The 21,526-nt window shown below is 40.1% G+C and overlaps 1 protein-coding gene and 1 long non-coding RNA gene across 3 annotated transcripts; one reads left to right on the top strand and one right to left on the bottom strand.

Annotated features, from left to right (window-relative positions):
* Positions 1–2,269: 2,269 nt before the first annotated feature.
* Positions 2,270–19,144, bottom strand: LOC123951084. 2 transcript variants are annotated; one of them, XR_006820340.1, is made up of 4 exons: positions 18,079–19,144; positions 14,060–14,109; positions 10,714–12,229; positions 2,270–2,433 (listed from the first exon to the last, which is right to left on the bottom strand). It is a non-coding gene; the product is annotated as an uncharacterized LOC123951084 (long non-coding RNA). The 2 variants fall into 2 exon arrangements; XR_006820339.1 differs by lacking the exon at positions 2,270–2,433 and having other exon boundaries at positions 10,417–12,229.
* ATP5MC3 (ATP synthase membrane subunit c locus 3) lies at positions 17,559–20,862 on the top strand. Its single transcript, XM_046019742.1, has 5 exons — positions 17,559–17,682; positions 17,869–17,980; positions 19,155–19,232; positions 19,735–19,928; positions 20,603–20,862. The coding sequence occupies exons 2-5, from the start codon at positions 17,942–17,944 to the stop codon at positions 20,715–20,717; spliced, it is 426 nt and encodes a 141-aa protein (XP_045875698.1). The 5' UTR covers positions 17,559–17,682; positions 17,869–17,941; the 3' UTR covers positions 20,718–20,862.
* The last annotated feature ends 664 nt before the right edge of the window (positions 20,863–21,526 follow it).

Here is a 21,526-nt window from a genome sequence, read left to right as displayed (position 1 = left end):
CTGATTATATAAGAATCTATTTTCATGGTTGTATAATTGACATATAACAATATATTAGCTTCAGTTGTATAGCATAATGATTCAGTATTTGTATACAGAGCATCCATCGTCTTGCTCTTAAGAAATACACATAGAAAAATTAAGGGGTATGATGCATGTAACATGTAACCTACTCTCAAATGGTTTAGAAAAAATGTGTAATACATCTGTGTGTATGTGTGTATAGATGATAGATGTCCATGAATATAGATAACTCTACACATACGCTCTGCATGTGTGTGAGTATCTACAGACAGAATAAGAAAGAGAATATTAAAAAGTATAGAAAATGGTAAAAATCAGTGAATCAGGACAAAAAGTCAAGAGTAGTTCCTTGCACTCTAAATTTAGCTTAAAATTTTTTATATAAAATTTTGAGAAGAAGGGCATGTCGGTGGCTCAGTTGGCTGAGTCTGCCTTTGGTTCAGGTCATGATCCCAGGGTCTGGGATTGAGCCCTGCATCAAGTTCTCTGCTCAGTGGGGAGTCTGCTTCTCCTCCTTCCCTTATCCCCCCACCCCCCTGCTCATGCTCTCTCTTCCTCTCTCTCTCTCTCTCAGATAAATAAATAAAATCCTTAAAAAAAATTTGAGAAGATAGTGAAGTAGTCCTCTCAAAAAAATGACTGGTAGGGGCACCTGGGTGTTTAAGTCAGTTAAGCATCTGACTCTTGTTTTCAGCTCAGGTCATGGTCCCAGGGTCATGATCTCAGGGTCATGATATTGAGCCCCAGTCAGGCTTGGTACTGAGCATGGAGCTTGCTTAAGAATCTCTCTCTCTCCCTCTCCCCCTTCTGTCCCTCCTCTCTCCCGCCACCCTCCCTCTTGAAAAAAAAGAATCTGGTAACTATCTAGTACTTTGATACAAACCCACAAAATTATTGCAAATTATTTGGCAAGTTATGCTACATGTTAAGGGAATATCTACTCTCTAAAGATCATTGGACTATATTAACTAATTCTTTTTGAAATTGAGAATTAAGGCATAAATGTTTTACATGAGGAAGAAAAATTATGGGCTTTAAGATTTCAAAGGGACCTTAGAAATCACCTAGTCCAGACTTCTTTCAAAGACAGAAAACCATTCAAATTTCCTTAAAGATACATCACTCACTCTTTTTTTTTTCATTGTCATGGTAGCTAATTTTATTTGTTTTGTTTTGTTTTGTTTATTTTTTTATTTATTTTTATTTTTTGTAAACATATAATGCATTTTTATCCCCAGGGGTACAGGTCTGTGAATCGCCAGGTTTACATACTTCACAGCACTCACCATAGCACATACCCTCCCCAATGTCCATAACCCCACTCCCCCTCTCCCAACCCCCCCCTCCCCCCAGCAACCCTCCGTTTGTTTTGTGAGATTAAGAGTCACTTATGGTTTGTCTCCATCTTGTTTTATTTATTCTTCTCCCCCCATGTTGCATCTCCACTTCCTCATATCAGGGAGATCATATGATAGTTGTCTTTCTCCGATTGACTTATTTCACTAAGCGTAATACCCTCAAGTTCCATCCACATCATCGCAAATGGCAAGATTTCATTTCTTTTGATGGCTGCATAGTATTCCATTGTGTGTGTGTGTGTGTGTATATATATATATATATATATATATATATATATATATATATACCACATCTTCTTTATCCATTCATCTGTTGATGGACATCTAGGTTCTTTCCATAGTTTGACTATTATAGACATTGCTGCTATAAACATTCGGGTGCACATGCCCCTTCGGATCACTACGTTTGTATCTTTTTTTTTAAAGATTTTATTTATTTATTTGACAGAGAGAGATCACAAGTAGATAGGCAGGCAGAGAGAGAGAGAGGGAAGCAGGCTCCCTGCTGAGCAGAGAACCCGATGCAGGGCTTGATCCCAGGACCCTGGGATCATGACCTGAGCCGAAGGCAGCAGCTTAACCCACTGAGTCACCCAAGTGCCCCCACTACATTTGTATCTTTAGGGTAAATACCCAGTAGTGCAATTGCTGGGTCATAGGGTAGTTCTATTTTCAACATTTTGAGGAACCTCCATGCTGTTTTCCAGAGTGGTTGCACCAGCTTGCATTCCCACCAACAGTGTAGGAGGGTTCCCCTTTCTCCGCATCCTCGCCAGCATCTGTCATTTCCTGACTTGTTAATTTTAGCCATTCTGACTGGTGTGAGGTGATATCTCATTGTGGTTTTGATTTGTACTTCCCTGATGCCGAGTGATGTGGAGCACTTTTTCATGTGTCTGTTGGCCATCTGGATGTCTTCTTTGCAGAAATGTCTGTTCATGTCCTCTGCCCATTTCTTGATTGGACATCACTCACTCTTAATTTACAGGTTAAATCACTTGGTCTTCATTTCCTGATGGTTTAAATTATATATAATTCATTATTCTGAAACCTGTAAATAAAGAGAAAGAATCAACTATTTATTCTATCTTTTCTGTCCTAACCATGATATAAGGTGACAAAAATAGATGATATGGGAAAGTTCTTCTTTGTAGAATAATTCCAGCTACTAAATGAATAAGAAATGACAGAAAAAGATTATCACTGTACTTCAATCCTAAGAAATAACAGAGCTCAGAAATAATCATCAATGACTGCTAAAATCATCAAGTAAAAAGCTAATGGTGGGGGGGGGGGTGCCTGGGTGGCTCAGTGGGTTAAAGCCTCTGCCTTCGGCTCAGGTCATGATCCCAGGGTCCTGGGATCAAGTCCTGCATCAGGCTCTCTGCCCAGTGGGGAGCCTGCTTCCTCCTCTCTCTCTCTCTGTTTCTGTCTCCCTCTCCACCTGCTTGTGATCTCTGTCTGTCAAATAAATAAATAAAATCTTAAAAAAATAAAAAGCTGATGGGGAACTTTATAATAGATAAATCAGGCTGACTTCACTGATCGATTTTAATATCAGAAAAAAGAGAGCCAATGTTTATTCTTCCGATCCAAGAGCATGGAATGTTTTTCCACCTTTTTTGGTCTTCTTTGATTTCTTTCATGAGTGCTTTGTAGTTTCTAGAGTATAGATCCTTTACCTCTTTGGTTAGGTTTATTCCAAGGTATCTTATGGTTTTTGGTGCTACTGTAAATGGAATCGATTCTCTAATTTCTCTTTCTACAGTTTCATTGTTAGTGTATAAGAAAGCAACTGATTTCTGTGCATTGATTTTGTATCCTGCCACATTACTGAATTGCTGTATGAGTTCTAGTAATTGCACTACTGGGTGTTTACCCCAAAGATACAGATGTAGTGAAAAGAAGGGCCATATGCCCTCAATTGTTCATAGCAGTAATGTCCACAAATAGCCAAACTGTGGAAAGAGCTGAGATACCCTTCAACACATGAATGGATAAAGAAGATGTGGTCTATGTGTACCATGGAATATTTCTCAGCCATCAGAAAGGATGAATAACCAACTTTTGCATCAATCTGGATGGGACTGGAGAAGATTATACTAAGTGAAATAAGTAAGTCAAGCAGGGAAAGTCGATTATCATAGAGTTTCACTTATTTGTGGAACATAAAGAATAGCATGGAGGACATTGGATAATGAAGGGGAAAATGAAGGGGGTGAATCAAAAGAGGAGATGAACCATGAGAGACTGTGGACTCTGGGAAACAAACTGAGGGTTTCAGAGGGGACGGGAAGGGGGTATGGGTTAGCCTGGTGATGGGTATTAAGGAGGGCATGTATTACATGGAGCACTGGGTGTTATATGCAAACAATGAATCATGGAACGCTACATCAAAAACTAATGGTGTACTGTAGGGTGACTAACATAACATAATAAAAAAATAATTAATTAATTAAAAAAGAAAAAAGACAGCCAGACATATGTATCTCCTAAATGGTGCATATAGAAAGAACCTGACACTACCTATAAAGGCTATTTTAAGAAGAAAAAAAGCTGACCAAGCCTCTAGATCCATCTACCAATTTACAAGAAACATGTTAAATGACACTGTGAGGATAAAATTAGCAAAATCCATAATGCGGAAAATCCCATGTGATAAGCAACCAAGTTTCTTCAACTAATAAATTTAAAAGAAGAGTGAAGGAGAATCCACACGTTAAAACAGACTTAAAAGACATAGTATAACTAATTACAATGCATAGAACTTGTATAGATTCTTCATTTAAGTCAACCAAATGTTAATATTATGAGACAATCAGGGATATCTGAACACTGACTGCGTATTTGGTGATATTAAGATATTATTGTTCAATACTTTAGATATGATAATGGCATTGTGCCTCTATTTTTCAGGAAAGAGTCCTTATAGAAACTTATACTTAAACATTCATAATTTAAATGTTATGACTTCTGAAATTTGTTTCAAAATAATATGGAGCAGATGGGGAAAGAAGTGGTTGAGAGGAAGAACAGAAGAAATGAAATTGACCATGTGCTGATAACTGTTGAAGCTGGGTGATGGGAAGGAATCAATATACCATTTTCTTTACTTAAGAATGTGGTAAAAATTTCTATTACAAAATTTTAAACATTACTTTTAAAAGATTGAAGTAGCTATGTGTTTACTGAAATTGAAATACTACTGATACATACATTCATTGAAAAATCAAAGTACAACCTGTTTGGTTTTTATTATGGAAAAATATATACGTAATGTACCATTTTAATCATTTTATAAGGATTTTTTAATTTATTTGAGAGAGAGAAAGAACACAAGTGGGGGAGGAGGGATAGAAGGAGAGGGGGGAACAGGCTCCCTGCTCTATCCCAGGATCCCAGAATCATGACCTGAGCCAAAGGCAGACACTTAACTGACTGAGCCACCCCTGTGCCCCCATTTTAATCATTTTTAAGTAGCAGTGAGTACATTCACATGTGCAGCCATCATCACTATCCATTTCCAGAACTTTTCAGCATCCCAAACAGAAACTCTATACCCATTAAATGATAATTCCCCATTTCCCCTCCCCTCAGCTCCTGGTAGCCTCTATTCTATTTTCTGTTTCTATAAATTTGCCTATACTAAATACAGCATATGGTTGCCTGTGTGGCTCAGTTGGCTAAGCATCTGCCTTCAGTGCAGGTCATGATCCCAGGGTCCTGGGATTGAGCCCTGAGTCAGGCTCTCGCTCAGCAGAGAGTCTGCTTCTCCCTCTCCCTCTGTGATCTCTCTCACTCTTGCTCTCTCTCAAATAAACAGATAAAATGTTAAAAAAAAATAAGTAAAGCATATAAGTAGAAGCATATAATATTTATCCTTTTGCATTATTTTACTTAGCGTGTTTCCAAGATTCATCCATGTTATAGCATGTATCAGACTTCCATTCTGTCTTAAGGCTGAAAATATTCCAGTGTGTGTATATACTATATTTTGCTTAACCATTCACTTATTGGTGGACATTTGTGTTGTTTCCTCCTTTGGCTATGGTGAGTAGTGCTGCTGTGAACACTAGTGTACAAGCGTCTGCCTGAGTACCTGCTTTCAATTCTTTCGAGCATATACCTAGAAGTGGAATTGCTGATCATACAGTAATTCTATGTTTAACTTTGAGGGTCCATTACACTGTCTTCAGTAGGAGCTACACCAGGTCACTTTCCTACCAACAATGCACAAGGAGTCTGGTTTTTCTACATCTTCACCAATAGTTGTTATTTTCCTTTTTTAAAATAATAGCCATTCCAATGGGTATAAAATAGTATCTCATTTGTTTGCATTTCCCTCATGACTGGTGGTGTTGCATATCTTTTCATGCGCTTATTGACCATTTGTATATCTTGTTTAGAGAAATGTCAATTTCTTTGTCCATTTTTTAATTGGGTTGTTTGGGTTTTTCATTGTGCAGTTGTAAGAGTTCTTTACATATTCTGGATATTAATTCCTTACCAAATGTGTGATTTGTAAATATTTTCTTCCATTCTGTGGGGTATCTTTTCACTCTCTTGACATTGTCCTTTGATGCACAAAATTTTTAATTTTGATGAAGTCCAATTTATCTATTTTTTCTCTTATTGCCTGTGCTGTTGGTGTCATATCCAAGAAATCATTGCCAAATCTAGTGTCATAAAGATTTTCCCTTATGTTTTCTCCTAAAAGTTTTATAGTTTTAGATCTTACATTTAGGTCTTCAATCCACTTTGGGCTAATTTTTATATATGATATAAGGTTGAGTCCAACTATTTTGCATGTAGTTATTCAATTTTCCTAGCACTCTTTGTTAAAAAAAGAAGATACAAGTTTTTATTAAAGAAGTTTTTAAACTATATTCATACACTTCCATGTAAAAACGTTTTTATTAAAGAAGTTTTTAAACTATATTCATACACTTCCATGTAAAAACGTAGTGAAAGGTCTGGCAAAACATACACTATACTCTTTTTTTTTTTTAAGTAGGCTCCACACCCAATGTGGGGCTCAAACTCATTACCCTCAGATCAAGAATCACATGTTCTACCAGCTTAGCCAGCCAGGCACCCCTATACTATAGTGTTAGTAATGATTCCTTCTGGAGAGGAAAATAATTGGGGGAGGACAATATACAAGAGCTACAGTTTTTGCTTTATATGATTTGCTATTGTTTAGATTATTTATAAGCCTATGTTCATATATTACTTATATAACTTTTAAAAGGTAGTTCTGGTGTGGTATTTTTCCTGTTTGTCTTTAAGAGAAAGTTGATTGGATGTTGAAGCATGGGATGAGTAGGCCAAGGGTTGATATTCTGGCAAGCTAAAGGTCCAAATTAAATAAAAGAACGCTGAAGCAGAATTACATCCTGGGAAGGAATTAGCATATCTCAAGGGTAAAGCTGTTTTATCTAGATAATCTGGCAGTAGCAATAGCACACAAAGACAGTTAAGAAGGCTTGGTCTTAATCTTAACCTTCCACCTACCCCACAACCTCTCACCCTGATTTATTTTGTTTTTAAGCTCCAGCTGTATTTGGATAGCATATATTTTGCTGATATACATAGGATGTAACTGAAGACTTCAGACTTTGCCAGAGCAAAGCAACCAGAGGTACAAAGAGGATTTTATGTGGGGTTTTTGAAGGCTGGGAAGTAGACAATTCGGGCAAGACCAAAGGGTTTTAGTAGCCGACTGGCAAGGAGATGGGGGGGGGGGGGCTGAAGGGGGGAGAAAGACTTTTAATTTTACATTAACTAGTGTGTATTTTATTCTAGGGTTTTCACCAAAGAAATATCTTTGGAGAACAGTCCCACAATTGTGTTTAATGAATGAATAAAATGTTTGTTGAATGAATGACACATAAATCTGAAGAAGAGATGAAGACAAGTAGACTAGATAAGAGTAGACTCACACTAGCAAGACAGTGGGGAAAGGAAAGAGAGGACTACATGGAGACTTGCTGCTCATTAAGTCCCTGGACAAGACCCCTGAATGGTCAAGAGGTGTGAATACAGAAGTTTGTGACTTTTACCCTCTAGTAAGCTATCAGTGAAACTAACTTAAAATTGGACTAACACTGCCTCCTCACATTTCCTGGCCCTCCCTCTTCTCCCATTCTGGCCAACACCCTATCATTGATGACTCTCTTCTAGCTGCCCTCTTCCTGTAGGGTTTTATATACCCTAAGAGCAACGTGGAAGCCAACCTAGAGAGAAATTCCTGGCTCTTCTAAAAGTTAGTGTGGTTTCAAAAGTGTTCTGTTACTTTATGCTCAACAGCATCTCAGCAACATTACATACCAACTTCCTGTATCTGCCTGTCTAGAGATACCAATCTTCCATCTGATACAGTTCTGTCCATTTCTTGGGTACCTGGCTCTTTTCTTATCCTCCAAAATTTTAGGTGCTCAGGATGGGCCTGGTCCTATGACCTCGCCAGCTAGCTGGTATACCTTCTGTGCTCTCAGAGATCATGCCATCATCTGTCAGAGCACACCCCTTATGCTCATCTCCCTGACTTTGTTCTAAATTAAGATCTATAATGAATGACCCTTCCCCTACAATCCCAGGCAGTTCAGCTGCCTGAATTCCAAAATTAAGTCCCCACCCCATCTTTGATTTGTCTCTCCAGAACTGATAACCTGTGCCTGGAATCAGACAAGAATCTGACTATATTAGTTTCCTGTGGTTGTCGTAACAAACTACCTCTAACACAAATTAATTATTTTCTGTTTTGGAGGACAGAACTCTGAAGTGGTTCTTACCAGGCTCCACAGAGTCATGATAATCCAAAAGTAAAAAGAAAATAAAGTATTACTTACCATGGTGCACTTCTACCATATAAGACACTATATATATCACATGGCACTAAGGCTGGGAATATGGCCCTTAAAGACCTCACTAGGGCTAGAATAGCGGAAAAGTTTGATAAGCAAGAGTCCTCCCATTTTGTTAGTGTTGTGAAACTTCTTATCTCTTATCCCTAAGCTGAATATCTGGGTCCGTTGAATATAGATGGGTTTAACTTCTTGAAGGAGAATAGGACATATAATTATAATTGATTATCTTTAAAAATAGCTGAAAGTGACATAATGCCTTACAATCACATGCAATAAACTCCATCCAAGATATAAATAAGGTATATATACATGCACACACACACAGTGCTTTAAAGCAAGGATAGCTTGGGGCATCTGGGCGCCTCAGTCGGTTAAGCGCCCAGCTGGTGATTTTGGCTCTGGTCATGATCTCAAGGGTTGGGATATTGAGCCCCAGGCTCAGCGGAAAGTCTGCTTGAGATTCTCTCCCTCTACTCTTCCCCTCACTCACACTTGCACTCTCTCTCTCTAAAATATATAAGTAAATCCTTTTTAAAAATAAAAAATAAAACATGGATAGCTTTCCACAGGCAGATTAAAGTTCGAGTATAATTTAAAAAAGCATTGTGTAAAGCTACATCCAAGCCCATCACTGAGAACTGAAATTCAGCATTTAATAATGCTTCCTTGGGGCACCTGGCTGGCTCAGTCAATAGAGCATACAACTCTTGATCTTGGGATTGTAGGTTCAAGTTCCCCGTTAAGTGTGGAGAACTTAAAAAATAAAATCTTTTAAAAATAGTAATTATGTTGAGACACCTGGGTGGCTCTGTTGGTTGAGCGTCCGCCTTTGGTTCAGGTCATGATCCCAAGGTACTGGGATCCAGTACCACATCCGGCTCCTTGCTCAGCAGGGAGCCTGCTTCTGCCTCTGCCTGCTGCTTCCCCTGCTGGTGTGATCTCTCTCTCTCTAACAAATGAATAAATAAAATCTTTAAAAAATATTACTAGTAATGCTTCCCTTCAGTTTAATTAATTCCAGTACCACAGAGGGAATAATGCATAAATTTTATCAATGATTGTGAATTACTAAAGCTTTCATAATGTACTGGTTTTAAAATATTAAAGTAATTCACACTAATAGTAACCTATCAAATAATACAGTGGTATGTGAATAAAAAGTTAACAGTCTCTCCCTTCTCCAACCATTCTGCTCAAAATTTACTGAGTGCCTATTAATGGGCCAAGCATATTCTAGACTCTGTGTGTGCGACAATGAACAAAACAAAGTCCTTGCCACCATGAACTTACAGTCTAATGAGAGAGTCTAATTATTTACCAAACAAATAATGGCAGGTAGCTATAAGTATTAGGGAGATATAAAAAGATATGTAAGGGATTCAGGAAGGCCTCTCTTAAGAAGAGACTTGAGCAAAGACTTGAACAAAGTGGAGCTGTAAACCAAGTGACTACCCGGCAGAAAGGTGGTCCAAGCTGAAGGAACAAATGTGCAGCTCTGTGAGCTGGAATATGGTTGGGATGCTGAAGGAATAGCAAAGAGACCAGTGCACATGAAGCAGGGTGATGAAGGAGCTATCTTTTTATCCACCTATAGAAACTCTCTGAATCTACCCAGTGTAGTTATGATACCAGCTAGATGCAGTTAAATTCATTTGTTTCATTTACTTTCCCTTTTTAGGGATTTTTGTTTAAATTTTTTTAAAACTTTGCTCATAAATGGTTTGCATCTTTCCAAAAGTGAGATATATTTAAAGAAGTCTAGCTTCTATTTTTATTCCCTCCAAACTGTTTCTTTTCCCATGGGTAACCATCTATGAACCCTCTAGCTTTTAAATACAGGAAATACATTTGTAATTCCTTCCATTTCTTTTTTTTTTAAAGATTTTATTTATTTATTTGACAGAGATCACAAGTAGGCAGAGAGGCAGGCGGGGGGGGGGGAGGGGGCGCGGAGCAGGATCCACTGCTGAGCAGAGAGCCCAATGTGGGGCTTGATCCCAGGACCCTGAGATCATAACCTGAGCTGAAGGCAGAGGCTTAACCCACTGAACCACTCAGGTGCCCCACTATTTCTTTTTTTTTTTTTTAAGATTTTATTTATTTATTTACTTGAGAGAGAGAGCTCAAGCAGGGCGAGGGGCAGACAGTGGGAGAAGCAGGTTCCCTGCTGAGCAAGGAGCCCAATGTGGGACTCCATCCCAAGACCCTGGGATCATGACCTGAGCTGCAGGCAGACTCTTAACGGGCTGAGCCACCCAGGCGCCCCTCCTTCCATTTCTTAGACGCATTAACATCCACCACCCCCACCTGCCTTCTGAGGTAAATGGTAGCATAGTATAAAACTACTGAATGTCTGAGTTTGTGTGTTGTCCTTGCACGGGGACCACGTTAATCTTCTCTGTCTTTATAATGCCATTATAGAGATGTGCTGCGGGAGCAACACTAAGAGATGAATATCTTACATGGGTAAGAGTTCAGAAGCTGGGCTCTGCTGGGAGAGAGATGGCTTCAGTAAGTGCACCATGGGGAAACTTGCAGGGTCAGTAGTCACCATGAAGATACCAGGTACCCACAGAAAGAGCAGGTGGCTCAGGATGGACCAAAGGCCTTGAAAAAAGAAGTGAAAGGAGAACTGCAGACATTGCCTCCCTCACAGCTCCAACTTGGGCTGCTCCAGTTGATGAACTATTCCTGCAAAATTATATTGTCTCAGAGAATGGATCAAAAGAGGGCTCTAATGTTTTGGCTTTTCACTGAATTCGTTAAGCACGTGAAGGTATAAACCCAGGATCCTTCATAAGCACACAAATGTGTTTGAACAAACTCATGTCACAAACCAAAAAATGTTCTTCATTTTCTCTTAGTTGGAATTTTGCAATACTCGAAAGCAAAAGGCATTCTAGAGGTCATTCTAATTTGTCCAAAGAGCCAAAGAGATTATATCTTAGTCAAAAGAGAACAAAAAAATTATTGCAAATTATTTTGTATATACTGAGCCCCTTATATATTATCGAGCAAAAATGTATTGAGTGACTACTATGTATAACACTCTCTTAGGTGCTGTAGAAGACCTAAATATGAATTAAACCTAACCCTTGCCCTTGAGAATCTTACCATCTGTGTCATTTATTAACTTATGACTTCTCAGCTATAAATCCATCCTTTTGCTTTGTTATTTCTAGAGCTAGACTCTGCAAGCATTTCTGCTTTGACAACTGGCAAAGTGTTAGGCTTTGCCAGAAGAGGGCAATGGAAAGACCCTGTGAGGCCAGAGCTGGAGGAAATGACTTTTTTTTCTTCCTGTGTGGAGCCCATGGATTGGTTCCCAAGAGGGGCCTGGTTTTGTGGACCTCAGCAGTCTTCCTGGTTCACTTGTGGCTGGTGCCTCCAGCAAGTTCCTTCACCACAGGGGGGCTATACATCCCTGAGACAGCCATGCCCTCTTCTTTAAATTTCTAAGTTCTTCCTTCCGGTTCACTCATCCTTAGCCAAGGGTAGTAGCTCTTCCGACAGTTGATACTTCTGCACCTCTTAGAAACCACTCTATTCTTCTTAGAGTACCTATTATTGGTTAACAATCTTTATATTACATTTTCTTTGTTCAAATTGCTAAAATGGTTCTGTCTCCTTGCTGGTCCTATGGAACATGGAAAATAGATCTAAATTAACATAAATTCTGTGGGAAGAGGGCTATTTCTGCTGTAATCACAGACGAAAGATCAAAAAGGGTCAAAGATGTAGACCCTCAGTTTGTGTTGTGTTCAGCTGCGTATAAAAGAAGGTTGACCTCAGGGGCTTCAGCAAATAGAAGTTTTTTTCTTGTATATCATGAAGTCCATAAATAGATAATAGCCGCTCTAGCTACTTAAAAAAAAAAAAAAGTTAAGAACTCAATCTCCTTTCCACTTCCAACTTCTCCATCCTTAACGTTCAGTTTCTGTATTCATGGTTGCAAGATTGTTGCTTCACCTCCAGACACTGGATCCATATTCCAAGCAGCAAAAAAAAAAAAAAAAGAGGGAAGGAAAAAAAGAAACAAGACGGTTGAATCTATATCCTTTGTATGCATTCTTAGAGCCAATAACCAAGTAACTTTATCTCACATATCACTGACCATTCTTAACTATAAGGAAACCTGGGAAGTTGAGTATTTTTAAACTGTGAACAGAGTTCTATAACCGAGAAAGAAAGGTAGAACATACGTTGGATAGGCAACTAGCCATATACAAATTAAGTGAAAAATGGGTAACTTATTTACTTTTTTTTATCTATTATTGAAGTATGGTTGACAATGTCATATTAGGTTCAGATGTACAACATAGTGATTCAACAAGTCCATACATTCCTCAGGGCTCACCATGATAAGTGTAAGTCACCATATGTTATTAAGATACTATTGACTATATTCCCTATGCTGTGCCTGATGGATAAGAGGCAAAAGATAGACCTCATCTCATATCCACATACTTTCTCATTTTCTTCCAATGTAACTAGTCTTTCTATATTAATTATAAACTGTGCATAAAATTGTTTTCTTCCTCAATAACTAGCATATCTTACCAGGAAAAAGGATGGAATAATATTTATTATATTAGTATATTGTTTTCATGTAACTCTTCAATATAAATTTTAGCCTGGACCATCTGGACCTCTGAAAGGCCATAAAGTGATACATTTACTTTTAATTCCTTACTAAATCTTTGGAGTTATTTATTTATTATTCTTTTTTTTTTTAAGATTATTTATTTATTTATTTATTTGACGGAGAAAGAAATCACAAGTAGGCAGAAGCAGGCTCCCTACTGAGCAGCAAGCCCAATGTGGGGCTCGATCCCAGGACCCTGGGATCATGACCTGAGCTGGAGGCAGAGGCTTAACCCACTGAGCCACCCAGGTGCCCCTATTATTCATTTATTTTATTCCACTATACTAGATGGCATGAAAAATGGGGAAATAATTTGTAAAGGAATCAAAAATGAAGATTAAGGCAGAAAATTTCTGCACTAGAAAGTTTAAATTATCTGCTTTATTAGTATCCTAATTAGTATCCTAGACAGTGTTAGGTTTTATATAAAGGATACCAAGAAATACTTTCTTCCTTTTTTTTAATTAAAATAACTTATTTATTTATTTGAAAAAGAGAGAGAGAGCAAAAGAGCATGAGTGCAGAGGGTTGAGGGGGTATAGAGGGAGAGGGTGAGGGAGAAGCAGGCTCCTCCATGCAGGGCTCAATCCCAGGAGCCTGGGATTATGACCTGAGGTGAAGGCAGATGCTCAACCAACTGAACAACCCAGGCGTCCTGCAAGAAACATTTTCTAAATGAATCAGCCCATCTCTCTCAGCTGAGCTCAAGTCTGTCTCAACGAGGCACATTTTAAACAAGCCAGTCTCAGGGCACCTGGGTGGCTCAGTGGGTTAAACCTCTCCCTTCAGTTCAGGTCATGATCTCCGGGTCCTGGGATTGAGCCCCACATAGGGCTCTCTGCTCAGCGGGGAGCCTGCTTCCCCCTCTCTCTCTGCCTGCTGCTCTGCCTACTTGTGATATCTCTCTCTGTGTATCAAATAAATAAATAAAAATCTTTTAAATAAATAAATAAAAATAAACAAGCCAGTCTCTTTTCTGAAGGTGTTTCCCTTACCACACACTATAAAACAGAGTTCTAAAATTGTTACTAATTTGTGTTTTTCTCCAATTTTTTATATATCAGTTCAATTTTTCATATACCCCAATTATAATGTAAACTCTTACATTTTCCTGTATGCTCACTATGCTCAAAGAGGGGACACAGTATTTATTTGGAGCTCACCTTGATAGAATGATCCTATAGCATTAGCATAGGTTTAGACATTCATTTTCCTAAAAAAAAAAAAAAAAGATAAATTGGTAACAAATTCAGGCCAATAATATGAAACAAAAATTTTCATAAGAAAAGCAAAATAGTTTTATAACAAAGCCCAGAATATTTTAAACTTACATTTCTGGTTTTCATTTGCACAAATAATATATATATTTTTTAAATCCCACTAATGTGAGCAGGCTGGTGAAAACTTTACAGACTATCAAAATGAAAACCTTCTGGTGTACCTGAGTGGCTCAGTCGTTGGGTGTCTGCCTTCAGCTCAGGTCATGATCCCAGGGTACTGGGACTGAACCCCACGTCAGGCTCCCTGCTCAGTGAGAACCCTGCTTCTTCCTCTCCCACTCCCCCTGCTTGTATTCCCTTTCTCATTGTCTGTCTCTCTCTGTCAAATAAATAAAATCTTTTTTTAAAAATGAAAACTTTCAAAAGCAGATAATTTAAGCATCTTTCCATGTGTCCAGGTTAGAACTACCTTACATAGTTTTGTTTTGTTTTGTTTTTACCTTACATGTTGTTTTAACAACAACAACCCTACTTCACCCCAGAATTTCAAGGAAATGGGAGTCAGTGTACAAGACATGTGCTTCTATCTGATTTGCTCTGAGTTATGCCTGGAATTCTGAACTCAAATTGCCCACATTAAGATGCTGCTGCCTCCTGATTACTTAAAATTTTTTTTCTTTTTTATTTAAAAAGGGACACCTGGCTGGCATAGTGGATACAGTATGCAGTTCTTAATCTCAGGGTCCTGGGTTCGAGCCCCAGTTGGGTGTAGAGATTACTTAAAAAAAAAAAAAAGAAAAGAAAAGAAAGAAAGAAAAGATGCTGCTGCCCCCACATGGATTTCAAAGGAGCGCATACTTTGGAAAACAGTATCTTCTCTTTCAGTTATCTCTTGCTATGTAACAAACCACCCCAAAGTTCACAGCTTCTAACAATAACCTTTTCACTGCTCTTGATTCTGTGGATCAGGAATTTAGGCAAGGCTCATTTCTCTTCCATGTGGTTTTGGCTGGGAAGGCTTGATTAAAACTCGAGAACTCAACATAGCCTCAGTCACATGTCTGGGACACCTCAGCTCTCTCTCTTTTTTTTTTTTTTTAAGATTTTATTTATTTATTTGACGGACAGAGATCACAGGTAGGCAGAGAGGCAGCCGGAGAGAGAGAGGAGGGGAAGCAGGCTCCCTGCTGAGCAGAGAGCCCCATGCGGGGCTCGATCCCAGGACCCTGGGACCATGACCTGGGCTGAAGGCAGAGGCTTTAACCCACTGAGCCACCCAGGTGCCCCCTCAGCTCTCTTTTATGAGGCTTTTTTTTTTCTGTCAAGAAGGTTTCTTAGCACTCAGTAGTCTAACCCATGTTTTCTTGATGGATGGTTGACTTCCAAGGAGAAAATGAAAGCTATGAGACCTCTTTCTAGTCCAGAAGTCACACAGTGTCACTCTCTGGGTCAAAGCAAGTCATAAGATGAGCCCAGATTTAAGGAGAAGGCAAACAGACTTCATTGCTTGATGAGTGGCAACGTCACATTGCAAAGGGGCACAAAGTAAAGGAGGGATTATCACACTTATATTGGGAAAGGATTTTCTATACTTCTCTTTACCACCCCATTCCTTTCTTCTCCATGCCATCTTCACTCAGGTGTTCACATAATACCAAACTGTGATTCATTACTTAACACGATCATCTCTAGGGTGCCTGGGTGGCTGAGTTGGTTAAGCACCCAACTGATTTTGGCTCAGGTTGTGATCGATCTCGGCTCAACTTGTGATCTCAGGGTGGTGAGATCCAGCCCCCCAGTAGGATCCCAGCTGAGTGCAGAGTCTGCTTGCCCCTCTCCTTCTGCTCCTCCCCCCACTCACCCTCCTGCTGGCATGTGCGCACATCTATTCTTTCTTTCTCGCTCTCAAATAAATGAATAAATAAAATCTTTGAAAAACAAAAAACAAAAGACGATCTCCACTATTTAAGAAAAAAATACAGAGAGACTTGAATACTTCAAAAGAAGTCCCCCACGCATCTTTACAGTCTCACTTTACTCCTCTCAGAAGGCACCATTTTTCTTCAAACTTCCTCAGTGCAAATATTCACCCTCTGTCAACATGGGCTGGTATCACGCAAGACCCACTTTGTTAGACACACACACAAACACAGGTAGCACTATCTGTTCTTTGAACACCTAATATTCTTCATAAATATTTAAACTCTAACTGGTTGAACCCACCAAGGACACATTGTCTCCTCTTCTAGAGCAGTTGACCTGCTTATTGACATATTGACAGTCAGAGCCTAGACTTAGACTGAACCTCTCCCTGTCATAGGCACCTAGCCCATGTGCACCCTGGAAGTGATCCTGTTAGGGATCCCAGCTTCCCTCCTGCCTCCTCTTCCTCTCCAACAGTTACTGCTACTGATTTATGGCTGAAGAAACTGAACTTCCCTTAAACCATCTCTGTACACAATTCCATTTAAGATAGCTATTCCTTTACAAAGATCTTTATTAAAGTATAGGATATGTGATGATTAATTTTGGGTCAACTTGATGGCCATGGGGTGCCTAAATTAAATATTATCTCCAGGTATGTCTGCGAAGGTGTTTCTGGATGAGATTAGCCTTTGAATCAGTGGGCTGGTTAAAGTAGACTCAGACTTTCTTTAGTCCCTTGAATTACATTACATCCCTTAATCTTTACAAGCATAGAGCTGGAAGAAAAATTACCTCCCTCACTTCATTACCAAGATGCAACTTTGTGCCCAAAGTCACAAAACTCTTTGATCTCTTCATGTGCTCATTCCCTTGTCCCTGTACTTTAGGTCAGGTCCTCTGCCACTCAAAGGATTAGCCATACTTCTGGAATACTTCTGCAGATTCCTTTAAAGTAATGTGTTCCCGTTGCTGGGGACCCTCATTTCTTCTGTCAAGCAGTGCATGAACTCCTTCCCCACGCGCACACACAGTTCTATTTCACGGAGGAGGAGAATGAACAGGAAGGGGGGTCCCTCTAGGAAGGAGACAGTAACAACTGATTAAAAGGCCAAATCTCGGGGCGCCTGGATGGCTCAGTGGATTAAAGCCTCTACCTTCGGCTCAGGTCATGATCCCAGGGTCCTGGGATTGAGCCCCATATCGGGCTCTCTGCTCCGTGGGGAGCCTGCTTCCTCCTCTCTCTCTGCCTGCCTCTCTGCCTAGTTGTGATTTCTCTCTGTCAAATAAATAAAATATTTTAAAAAAAGGCTAAATCTCACAAGATGTCGACTGGAAGTAAAAGTCGCACTATCCTCTGGCCAGCTCAGATCAAGAGAGAAACAATCTGTTCCGTTCTCTCTGCCAGAGAGAATTTCTTCTTTTTGCATCTCCCTTACCAGCTGTGGCTGTCCTTGTCCTTCCCAACTAGTTGCCAATAAAGTTGTTACAAAGTGACCTTGAGCGTCTTCGCTACTGCCCCCTTTTCCCCGCCTTCTCCATCCGGGTGCCGCCGCGCGGATAAGAGGCGGACCGCGCCTGCGCGTCCAGCGCCACTCCTTCGACCTCTGCCGCCGTCGTTGCCGCCGCCACCTCCCGGGAAGGTAAGTGGAGGGCGCGAGAGCCAGGCCTGGTCGGGGTGGAGCAGCGTCCCGCCAGGGCCCATTCATTCTGCTGGCGCCTAGATGGACGAGGGCCCAGGCCGACGGCGTGCACGGGAGCCCGAGGGACCTGGGTGGGAAGGACAGGCCCGGGAGGGCACTTGACCTTAAGCCCCTTTACCTCCGCAGAAGGGAAGCGGGAGAGGAGCCCACGTCGGCCGTCACCCAGGTCCTCCAGCCGCGCCGCCCCGAAGAGTGTAAGATGTTCGCCTGCGCCAAGCTCGCCTGCACCCCCGCTCTGGTGCGTAGCCCAGGCTGGGCCGGGACGCTGAGGGCGGACCTCTGGGCCTGGAGCGTCCACGTTGTTGAATGGGGCACCTTTGGGCGGGGCACACCAACCTGTGGGGACCGCTCATTCCTCACCCTCTGTGTCCTCTTCTTCCATTTCTGCTAATCTTGGGGCACCTCACTCGGCTCCTCCCGTCCACGAGTGCCGTGGAGAGCAGCCAAGGCCTAGTTGTCAGGCCCCACTCGCTGTAGGTCAAACACTCCCTGCTCCTAGTGCCGGAGCGGCCCCCATCCCCACCTCCTCGCGTACTGTGGGGTTGGGGGTCGGCGCGAAGGTTGGGGTCTCTTAAGGATGTAGGGGGCCTCTGAGGCCTAGTTCACCGCCTCAGCGTTCTCCCTTGCCTATCTGTAGGTCAAACTCGCTGCTGCAAAGGGAGGGACTTTGCCTTACCCTGTGTGGGCGGAGGAACGTGGTGGAGTCGTGGAAAGTCTTTCATCCAGCCTCTGGCTGTTATTTCCATAACCATTTCGGAAGCTTTAGGTGAAGTCAGGATGTGGGGGATTTGTCTTAGAGAATCAGGTCTTGGTTCTGAAGGGATTTTCTGTGACCTAGTGTAGTGGACACTCCAAGGGCAGAGACGCTGAACTGCAATACGTCCGTAGGGTCGAGTATTTCACCGGTTGCCCTGACATTGATACAGAATTGTTTAAGCTGCTTTTTTATTTTATAATTAATGGACATACAGGAATATTTTGGAAGTTTTGGCCCCATATTAACTTATGGGATAATTTAAATGACAAGCGTTTATAGTAACCATTAACTTGTTGGTCCACTTCAAGTTAGCAAAGAATGTGGGATGTTTATTGCTGTTTTTCTGATCTAAATCGTGGCACTACAGTAATTGAAATTTTAAAAACAGTGCTTTGTTTTCAAGCATGTACAAGTTTTATTCAGATTATTACAAATAGGTTATGTAGCACACTTCAAACTCAATTAGCAACTTTAAAATAAAATTCCTTCATGGATTGAAAATAACCAAACAGCAAGATAAGACACAATACAGAAAAGTCATAAGCTTTCTGATAAACTTTTGCTGATGGCTTTTTTAGAACTCAGGGTACAAGAAGGGTCATTGAAGTCTTAACCTACTCTTAACTTAATATTTGGATTTTTTTTTCCTTAATAGATCCGAGCTGGATCCAGAGTTGCATACAGACCAATTTCTGCATCAGTGTTATCTCGACCAGAGGCTAGGACTGGAGAGGTAATAGCAGTAATAATAGAAATTAAATAACCCCACCAAGTAAGTCTTATGATTTTAATTAAAGGGGGGTTAAAAAGAACCTCATTAGTGAATGGTTTGAGGGCAGTCTTTTTCCACCCTTGTATCCAAAAAATAGTGCCGAGGATAAGCCAATGAAAGAAACTTCGCTGAGTTGGCTAAGAAATAGTTAGTATGTGTGTGTGTGTGTCTTGAGTTGCCTGTTTTTAAGATTATACTAGCCAGTTACTGAAAAGCCTACCCTATTAAAAAGCATATTCAAATACACTGTTTCATAATTTTCAACAACTTTACGAAGTATAGATACTGTTATCCCTATTCCACTACATTGGAATTACTCTAAGCTCTTGATTTTCCACTGTGCCACACAAAATCTCCTGTTCAAAAAATCACAAAGAAGTAGTTATCATTTGACAGTGTAGCAATGAAAATAGCTAATTGTGATTACTAATTTAACCCTTGCTTTTTATTTCCTTTTCTCTAGGGCTCTACAGTATTTAATGGGGCCCAGAATGGTGTGTCTCAACTAATCCAGAGGGAGTTTCAGACCAGTGCAATAAGCAGAGACATTGATACTGCTGCCAAATTTATTGGTGCAGGTGCTGCAACAGTGGGAGTGGCTGGTTCTGGTGCTGGTATTGGAACAGTCTTTGGCAGCCTTATCATTGGTTATGCCAGGTAATTTCTATCACCAAATAAGCTATTTTAAGAGCATGCTTGACATAGTTGGAAACTTAGAAAATTAGTGAAATAGTAATAGGTACTTTGTATTAAGTGCCAACTCTGTGTTTGCCTTGTATTTTGAGGGCTTTGCATGCATGATCTCACTTAACCCTCATAGTACTGCTTGGGGATACTCCAGCTTACTTATGAAGGACGAGTATTGCAGAAATACACTGATTGCCCAAGTAGCTAGTGTCAGAAATAAATTTTCATTCTGACTTCAGAGTCTGCACTCTTGATTGTTAAGCTATATTGGGACTACAGTTAACGGCATAGTCTCTTTTATATAATAAAAGTATCAATTTCCATTTTATTTAAGATCTTATTTCTAAACTATCAGATCTTAAGACATATAGAATACACCTTCATGGGAATAGCAAGTATGTCTGAACCCCTCAAAACGGATGAAGACATGAAGACAACCCATTTATAGTAACATAGAGATCACCTCCTACTTTTTCTCTAAATGATTGGGATTGAGAAGAAAATATTGAACAAAGGCAGAGGCAAAAGAGTTCTAGGCAAATACTTTTCTAGGACTTGCCAGTTTGATTCTTTCAGTTTACCAAACATACTGGAATTCAGAAAATATTTCAAAGTAACAATTACATGTGTTGTGTCTCTTTTAGAAACCCTTCGCTGAAGCAGCAGCTGTTCTCATATGCTATCCTGGGATTTGCCTTGTCTGAAGCTATGGGTCTCTTTTGTTTGATGGTTGCTTTCTTGATTTTGTTTGCCATGTAACAGAAATTACTGCTTGAAATGTTGGCATTCATATTAATTACGGATATAATTCTGTGTATCTTACTGTGACTCCGAAAACTGTGGTATTGGTGTCATGGAAATGTACGTTATTTCCAAGGTCATTTCATTAAAGATGAAAACTTTAGTTTTTGCCGTGATTTGTACTGAACCTAAATTTCGATCATCACAAAGAAGAATATGCATTCAAGTAGATGCTATGCAAGTCAGAGGAAACAAAACAGTTGCACCTTGATGAAAACGAGCCAATTTTATGAGAATTCTTTTATATGGTATTCTGCACATTATAATTTGTAGGGCTTCTGGTTACTCGTATAAAGGAGAAATATGTGAGTGTTTTTGGCTTCAATGAGATACAATTAATTAAGCTAAGATAGTAACAGGGATTACAATGCCTGGGAGCAGAATTACCTTCCAAGACTAACTTGGCTGGTCTTACACAGCTGGATCTAAAAATCAATCATATCGGCTTTTTAGGAATTGAAGCCTTGTTAGACTATGGTTGGGGGTGGTTTTTGCTTTTCAGTAATCTCACATTAAGCAAATAGTGTCCATAACAAAGTAGAATTTCTAAGAAGAAAATCTCATTAGCAGCTAGTTTCTTGCTTGAATGAGGCTCTCTTTAGGAACGAAATATCAAGTGGAAAAATTTAGAAGGTGGGGTACTTGGGTGGCTCCAACGGTTGGTTGAGTGTCTGCATTGTGCTCCCCACTCCCCTGAGAGCCTGCTTCTCCTCCCTCTGCCATTCCCCTCATTTACATTCTATGACTCTGTCAAATAAAATATTTTC

The sequence above is a fragment of the Meles meles genome, chromosome 9 (assembly GCF_922984935.1).
Source record: "Meles meles chromosome 9, mMelMel3.1 paternal haplotype, whole genome shotgun sequence".
Lineage (NCBI taxonomy): Eukaryota > Metazoa > Chordata > Mammalia > Carnivora > Mustelidae > Meles > Meles meles.
The sequence above is the reverse complement of the archived record's forward strand: the minus strand, read 5'-3'. Positions and strand labels throughout refer to the sequence as shown.